Source organism: Diabrotica virgifera, chromosome 9, assembly GCF_917563875.1.
Source record: "Diabrotica virgifera virgifera chromosome 9, PGI_DIABVI_V3a".
Classification (NCBI taxonomy): Eukaryota; Metazoa; Arthropoda; class Insecta; order Coleoptera; family Chrysomelidae; genus Diabrotica; species Diabrotica virgifera.
Genome location: NC_065451.1, coordinates 152,703,632 through 152,712,255, shown reverse-complemented (window position 1 = coordinate 152,712,255; position 8,624 = coordinate 152,703,632). Strand labels below are relative to the sequence as shown.

General features: G+C 33.2%; 1 protein-coding gene across 3 annotated transcripts in view; it reads right to left on the bottom strand.

The window, feature by feature from the left end:
• Positions 1 to 2,413: 2,413 nt before the first annotated feature.
• LOC126892355 (MOG interacting and ectopic P-granules protein 1) overlaps positions 2,414 to 8,624 on the bottom strand; it is a 257,232-nt gene continuing 251,021 nt past the window's right edge. For all 3 annotated transcript variants that reach the window (XM_050661874.1, XM_050661873.1, XM_050661875.1), the window contains one exon: positions 2,414 to 3,254. In XM_050661874.1, coding sequence (XP_050517831.1) covers positions 3,181 to 3,254 — 74 coding nt within the window. In that variant the 3' untranslated portion in view covers positions 2,414 to 3,180. The remainder of the gene's footprint in view (positions 3,255 to 8,624) is intronic.

Genomic DNA, 8,624 nt, shown 5'->3' with positions numbered 1-8,624 from the left:
GCGATGTTTAGAGCACGAGCGACAGCGGAGCGAGTGCTATACATCGAGTAAGTTCGCAAAAAATACTTCACGCACAGTTTCATACAATATTTTATCTACGATAAACAAATAAAAAACTAACTCTTCGTCACTGGAATTCATTTCTATTCTACAATCTTAGAACTTTGACATTTAAAAATTCCAACTTCTTTCAAACCACAAAACTGTCAAAAGTTTGTTGTAATTTATTGCTCATATATGTCATCACCATGACAACGCGAAAGTTAAGGATATTTGATTATATGAAAGTGTGACCAAAAAAGTGCGAAAAAGTAAATCCTATTTAAAATACATTGTTACTTCACGCACACTTTATACCCTTCACGCACTGCTATCTATAATGACAGTTTTCACAAACTAAAAACTTATACATAATATGACGTAGAGTAGATAAAAGTGTTTATCTACTCTACGTAGTTTTTAGTATGTGAAAATTGTCATTATAGATAGCAGTGCGTGAAGGGTTTAAAGTGTGCGTGAAGTAATAATGTATTTTAAATGGGATTTACTTTTTCGCACTGTTTTTTGGAAAACTTTCATATAATCAAATATCCTTAACTTTCGCGTTGTCATGGTGATGACATAATGAGCAATAAATTACAACAAAAGTTTTGACAGTTTTGTGGTTTGAAAGAAGTTAGAATTTTTAAATATCAAAGTTCTAAAAATTGTAGAATAGAAATGAATTCCAGTGACGAAGAGTTAGTTTTTTTATTTGTTTATCGTATATAAAATATTGTATGAAACTGTGCGTGAAGTACTTTTTGCGAACTTACGCGATGTATAGCACTCGCTCCGCTGTCGCTCGTGCTCTAAACATCGCGTGCGTTCGCAAAAAAGCATACTTCACGAACTGTTTCATAAATAATTATTATTGAATACTATTTTTTCCATTAAGTATGTGTAAAAACGTAATATTTTCAAATTAGTCATTTTACAGAACGAAGAAAGAGATTTCAATATAGATATTGTATTAAACATCCCTAGACATTGATGGTGTGTGTAACTACAGTATGATTATAAAGTAAGGAATAAATGTCAAAATGTTAGAGTACAATGCAAGTATCACCAAAATTTCTTTTGAAGTTAAATTTTGATTAAACTTTGCATAATATGAATATGTGAAAGTGTTACCTACGTGTTATTTGCATATGTCAGATTTAATATAGACAGCAAAGAAAAATTAGGAGGAAAGAGGAGCAAATGTAGGCAACGGCTATTTTCTAGTAATATCCGACATTGAGGCAATGAAAATGGCAAAATAAGACAAAACAAAAGAAGATACCACCAAGCGCATAGCACCTAAAAAAGAAAATGTACACCGGTTATTGATATCTACAAAAGAATATGGAAACCTCATTTCACTGAACTATAGAAAAATAGAGGAAACCCGAAAGAAAAAGAATATGGAATAGAGAACAATAAACACTCGGTCGTGATGAAATATCTAATGAATTAATTAAACACGGAGGTACAAAGTTATTAACGAGTATCTATAAATTAATATTCAGGATATGAGAAGCAGAAGAAATGTTTGAAGATAATGACAATATCTAAGAAGGAAGAACTAACAAATTATACCAACTATCTTCGCGACAGAAGTCGGCAATCGACATAGCTATTCGGACTTTGGAGACGGCTGCTCTGAAAAGGTTTAAAATATAGAACTAAAGATCGTCTTTGTAGACTTCAAACAAGTCTTAAGTTACGTAAGGTTTATTTTGAGTGGGCGCTTAACCACAGCTTAACAAGCCTAGACAACGTCAAAAGAAATAAATTGCCCAAGGGAATGAAATAATCATATGATTTCTGTTAATAATCATATTAACAGAAATGAAAATGGAAGGATCTCGAGCAAAAGCCATAACAGAAGAAGCACTATAAACACTAGGAATGGAAAGAGGTAATGATATTTGTGAGTACGTATATTAAATAATTGAGACAGAGGTCGCAAAATTGTGTTTATGTCAAATACAGTATAGACTTTTTTTTCTAGATCTTAAAACTATCAAGGCATTTAACAAAAAAATTGTGAAACCTTCATAGCACTTAAGAAAAGTATGAACAAAAACAGAATAAAAAATAGAATCCAATATCATGATCAACGTTTCACACAAATAGTCAGAATGTGCAAAATCCTACAGTTTATTTGAAACTGGCAATATTAGCAAGAGACAAAACGTTTGTTCCAACTCGATACAAAACCGTTCTTGAACGGTTACGAGTATACGCAGTAACGAAAAATGTGTTACTGCGCATAATTGTTCGTTATTGCGCATGCGCGTAACGATTCAAGAACGGTTTTGTATCGAGTTGGGACAAACCTATAATGTACTTAGATCTGGCATCGGTATAAAATTCTTGGGATATTAAAAAGATCCAAAGTGGAGAATACATTTGGTCCTCGAAGTGATGAATGGACAGGAGAGTGGATGGATAATACTGTCGATTTATCTAGGATTGGGGTAAAACAATAAGAAATGGAAGCGCAAGAGAAAAGACTCACCCCGAGTTGTAAATCCAGTCAAGAAAGAAACTGAAGGATATAAACAAAAAAACGAAAGAAATGTAATCTAATAACAGTTGGACGAAAGAACTTTACATTGATGATAGTATAATTATACTAATCAATGTAACAATTTTAATTGACAAACGCATGTGTTATTAACTAAAATCTAACATTTGATAACAAAAATTTTAAAATTGCTAATAATTCGTAAAAGTACTCTGTACTTTTGAAGTAGTGGTAGTACTTTGTACAAATAAGAATACTCTGACAATACAGGTGTTTCGATTGAACTGCTTTTGAAAAAACTATGACATTTATTCCAAACTTCTACACACTTTTGTCTTACAAGACACTACCGATTCGGTATTGGTCCGTTTATGAAAAAGAACTGACAACATCGCAATTTTAAATATTTTATAGAGCAAAATATGTAAATCCTTTTCCAAAATCTACGATCAATACTCGTATACAATTAATAGACAAATTTGGAATTGCGATAGCCAGTTGTCAGCTCTCTATCTCAAAATATATCTAAAATATGGATAAAATTCTGAAGAGAATACAATTAACTAGCAACGTAGAACTTTTTATAAAATAATCCACGCTAGATTTTTCTTTATAGGCAGTTCCTTTCAATCTTCCTCAGTAGCATTTCTTCGAGCTAAACGTTCAGCACGAGAACTGCCGCTAGATGACGCTTCGGGATCTAAAAAATAATGCGTAGCTTGATGTAAATGTAATCATAATTATGTTAAGACATACATAACCTTGGTGCACAACATGGATTAAAAAACTACAAAAAAATATTGCTTAGGAGACACAGTAGTTAAGTATAAGTATCAGAAAGTTACTTTTGAATAAATTGACTAATAAGACACTTTATATTGCAATAATAGAATTAAAATTCCTTGTATGGGATTGTACATTTATAAAAACAAGTTCTAGACTTGATATATTAAATTTGATCTTCTAGTAGTTTACTTTCATGGTATGGTCCTTTTCATAGGCATTTTTCAGTGCGTCCCAAATGATAGAAAAAAAGGTAAGTCTGTGATAATACACATTTATAACATTTATTCTAACATGACATTTTCTTTGATTTGTATAGTCTTATAAATTGTGCAGATTATATTCGTAGATATATTATATAATTCGTAAATTTTTTTTTCGATTATAGCGCCATCTATCGACGAACTAGAATAAATGTTATAAATGTCTGTAATCACGGACGTGCCTTTTTTTCTGTCACGTACAATTTAATGCGTTAGAAAGAAATCGAAAAAAAGTGACGCACTGAAATATGCCTACGAGAAAAAGAATAGATAACGTATTGTAATGAGAACATATGCAGGGAGTATATTATATAATCGTTTAAGGGAGCAGTCGAAGATATACAGCCTTATTTTAAATAATTTATAACAGCAAAAATGATAGACAAATGGATGAATAATTAATGGTTGCCTTTCGTAGTATCTATATACCATTTTTTTCCTTTTAATATTTTTTCCAGGTTCAAGTTGCCCCGGTAAAATTCTATATATGAGGCAACTGGAACTCAAATTTTCGGGTAACTGTGTCTGTAGATTCCAGTTACCAAACATAATTATAATGTAACTGATAGTTTGATATGTTAACGTTTATCTTTGGTTCTTGATGGATTCGAATGTTACTTAATGGAAGTTCATTTTATATAACAATAAAACACTGAAAACGTTTGTTTTCTATACTTCCACAAAATTTATTACAACTCTGTGACTACAGCTGTTTCGGCAGAGTGCCTTTCTCAAGTGATTTAGATTACTATGGGTTTGGCTTTTTAAAGTCTTTAACTGAAGAGGTTGAGGAGTGGGTAGCTGTTTGTCTCGAGTTAGTCATTCAGAATTATATCTGTATTTTTCAATTTATTAATTTCCATAGATTCTAATAAAGATAGCTTAAGGCCCTTATTAAAGTGTAAATTGGTGGAGATACGTGGACGATATACTAGTATGCTTTACAGGAACTAACAGACAACTTGACCAATTTCTATCATACATTAATTCACTTCATAGTATTAATATTGAGTTTACAATAGAAACAGAACAGAATAAGTCCATAAACTTTCTAGATGTAACAATTGCCAGACTACACAACAAACATGAATTCTCCGTATATCATAAACATACCCATGCTGACACAACTATACACAATTCACCATCCCATCCTACACAACACAAATTAGCAGCCTACCATAGCATGATACATAGACTGACAGAAATTCCCATGTCAAAAAATAACTTCGAGATAGAACTGAACATCATTAAACAAATAGCAGTAAACAATGGCTATAACGAACAAACAATTAACAAAATTTTAAACCAAAAACTCCATAAGAAAGCCCTGAAATTAGTCTATCCACCCCCACAGAAAGAACCCAGTACCTTCTGCTCTATCACATATACTGGCAAGATAACAACAAAAATAGCCAGATACATAAAAAAGAAAGGAATAACACCAGCTTTCAGAACTAACAACAACTTAAGCAAATATATTAAGAACAATAAGAGCCGAAAGAGAAAACAACTACAGAGTGATGTTTACAAACTAACTTGTGGTGACTGTCCGAAAACTTACATCGGTCAAACTGGCAGAGAACCTTTGACAAACGGATAGCAGAACAGAAAAGGGCTTTCAACCATAAAAAAAACGGACACTTCTACATACGCACTTCATCTTCTTGATCATAATCATTCTTTTAATGAACAGTTTCAAATTCTGCATATTCAAAATTAAGGGACTTAAGCTATCTTTATTAGAATCTATGGAAATTAATAAATTGAGAAATACAGATATAATTCTGAATGACCAACTCGAGACAAACAGCTACCCACTCCTCAACCTCTTCAGTTAAAGACTTTAAAAAGCCAAACCCATAGTAAACTATATCACTTGAGAAAGGCACTCTGCCGAAACAGCTGTAGTCACATAGTTGTAATAAATTTTGTGGAAGTATAGAAAACAAACGTTTTCAGTGTTTTATTGTTATATCTTTGGTTCTTATTACACATGATACTCATACATTTCAAGACCATGAGAGCGACAAGGGATAAAAATAAAAATTCCTAAAACTAAGTCTACATATCTTCACAATTTTTTTAATGCCTAAACTGAACAATATAAATGGATTTCAAGCAACAGGTATCTATAATTTAGAAACAGGTATACCAGATCGATCAAAAGTTCCTAACAATATATTTTCACAATAAGATCTTATAAAATACAACCATATTAGAGGAAAAGAAAACGAGGAACCTTAGTTTATTTATATTTCATTTGTTGTTGCTGTACTAATTTTGAATAAAGCATGTTTTATCTGTTCAGGACTGTTTTTTTATTCTATTCAAGAATACATCTTTAGCTTCTCATCTATCTTTTGAAATAATTTAATAAAATTTTAAACGAGTGCTTCTGATGTTTTACAAAACATTCCAGTTGCCTCAAAGTTTTGTATATGGTTCAAAAACAGAATTACAGTACCCAGTTCCAGTTACCTCAAATTCGTCGGTAACTGGAATCTACTGACAAAAGCATCTACACAGAAAAGCATTTTTGGTGTTAACCGCTATTGCAGTTGATTTGCAAAGATCAAGTTACATATGGATAGAATCTTCATCAATTGTCTTTCGTCTTGTGCATACGTCATAATTTAAAGTGTTGTAAAATTAGGTTCCAGTTAACCAACTTCACTTTACTGGTTTTAAACGTTCTGAACGTTTGGCATTCTTTACCTCAGGTAGCTGAAGCTCCGTGGGTATTGTTAGTTGTTGTCCTGAAAACTCATAAGACTATTACCACAAATTGATCGCATTGCTCCTACAGTAATCCTTTTCCAAAGTATTTGTCTGCCTATTCTAACTTGCAATTGCACCGTACTGATGACGACTTAATAGTCTGAAATACGCACAACCAAACTTATATGGATCAACCATGTATTTCAAAGCAATATTTATTTCTTTTGAAAAAACTTGTTATTGTTGCGAAGAATAAAGGTTTTTATTGAAAATAAACAAATCGATAAGAAAATCAGATAGTACAGCTCGGTACTAAATAAATGCTGAAAATAAATAAACTTTTGCTTCCAAAAACGAAAATATGCCTTATGTCACATAAGTTATGTGGGGTTATCGGACTTACAACGGGGATAGATTATTGGTCTTGTGTGGCAAGGAATGTTCTCAGAGGGACATAGCTATAGAGTTAGGCGTAACATAGGGCGTTCTATCCAAAACCTATGGTAGGTAACAGGAATTAGGAAATCTCAAAAATAAAGCAACTGAAAGTCGCCAAAAAGTAATAACGGCTCGCCACGATCGTTTTATTGTCCAATCAGTTAGAAGAGACCCAACCATTTCTCACTTGCAGCTTCAAAGATCGCTTTTGGAAGCCACAGGTGTACTTGTAAGAAGAAGAGTTTGTACCAAGAAGTATACAGCAGTAGATGGTTATGGGTTCCCGAGTTATCCAGGCAGCATAAGATTGACTGCCTAAATCGGTGTCTTCGCCACCAAAACTGGAACATTGGGAATTGACAAAATGTGCTATTTTCAGAAAAAGCAAGGATTTGTGTAAAATCAGATGACCGACGAGTTCGTATACTTAGAGGTTGAGGAAGACAAGCAAGAACGAAAACTGGCAGATCTGTTCACAATATATAAAGGGGGAAGTGTAATGTTCTGGAGGGGGATTGTGATCCGTAAAAAAATCCTTTAATTTTCATCCAATCAACTTAAACCGCTCGCAGGTATGTTGATAACCTTTAGTCCCGGCGCAAATAGATCCTAAGCGAACACAACCTGGCACCTGCGAGTTGCGTAGAGAGTTCTGCGCATCCTAATATCAGTCAATACGGTGCCAGGTCTAGCCATGCGAACGTTTGTCATCGGCGTACAGTTTTCTGGTGTCGTGGGACGCGTGACTCAATTCTCAGTTGCGGTTTTGTTTTCGAGATGGACGTAGAAAAGCTAATAGAACTCGTTCGGAATTACTATTATTATAAACAACACTGATTGTGATTGGATTGTCGTTGCAAAAACTGCTTACCTTTTACATATGTTTATATCTTGTCTACATATTTTATTTTTAAGCATGAACAAGCCCGGTATGATGACACATTTTATTTGAGGGTTATGCGATATTCACAGGTATGCTTAACGGTTTTTAGTAATGGATCATTTTTAATGATAATGTGTAGATTTAAGAAATGAATGATATTTACAAAATGTTTATACCTATAGAAAAGGGATTACGCCATCATTTGTGACATAGTATTTCTAGGCCTGGATCCCGCGTACCAACAAAAAGTTGATTAATAGCAAGCTGAAAATTTGTTAATAGCTTAACGGTGTCTCGTCAGACAAACTTTGATGTACGGGAACACTGAAACAGGGGAAGCTTTAATTGTGGAACAGGTTAAAAATTTGGAATGTCAGACTACAAAAACGTTCCATATATTTTTGTCGGACAGAACTTCCAATTGATTTGGTACCATTTCATTAAACTCTCATGGAAAAATTAGACTGGTGTTTATCACTAACTGGGCATTTTAATGAGTGAAACAGGAAGAACATGTCAAATAACAGGAATCATGTTGGTTAGTAATAGCAGTCTGATTTTTGCATGAGAGTTTAATGAAAGGGTAACAAATCGATTGGTTGTTCTGTCCGACAAAATACATGAGACGTTTTCGTAATGTGACGTTCCAAATTTTTAAACTGTTCCACTATTAAACCTTCCCCTGTTCCTGTGTTCCTGTACATCAAAGTTTGTCCGAATAGACACCGTTAAGCTACTAACAAATTTTCAGTTTGCCGGATCCAGGTCTATAAAGTATGTTTTGCTTTTAAAATAAAAGATGTCCTTCATTTTGTGTAGGTTCATTTAATAAAATAAAAGTTAAGTTTCTGTAATACTCAAGAGGCGGCATTTCGAAGACTTGCATCATATTGAAAAGATGTACCGCACGGCTCTGTAGTTAGTGTGGCTTTTGCCAATAAATCAAAGTTATGCGTTTACAAGAGCATATTATTTGAAAAATAAG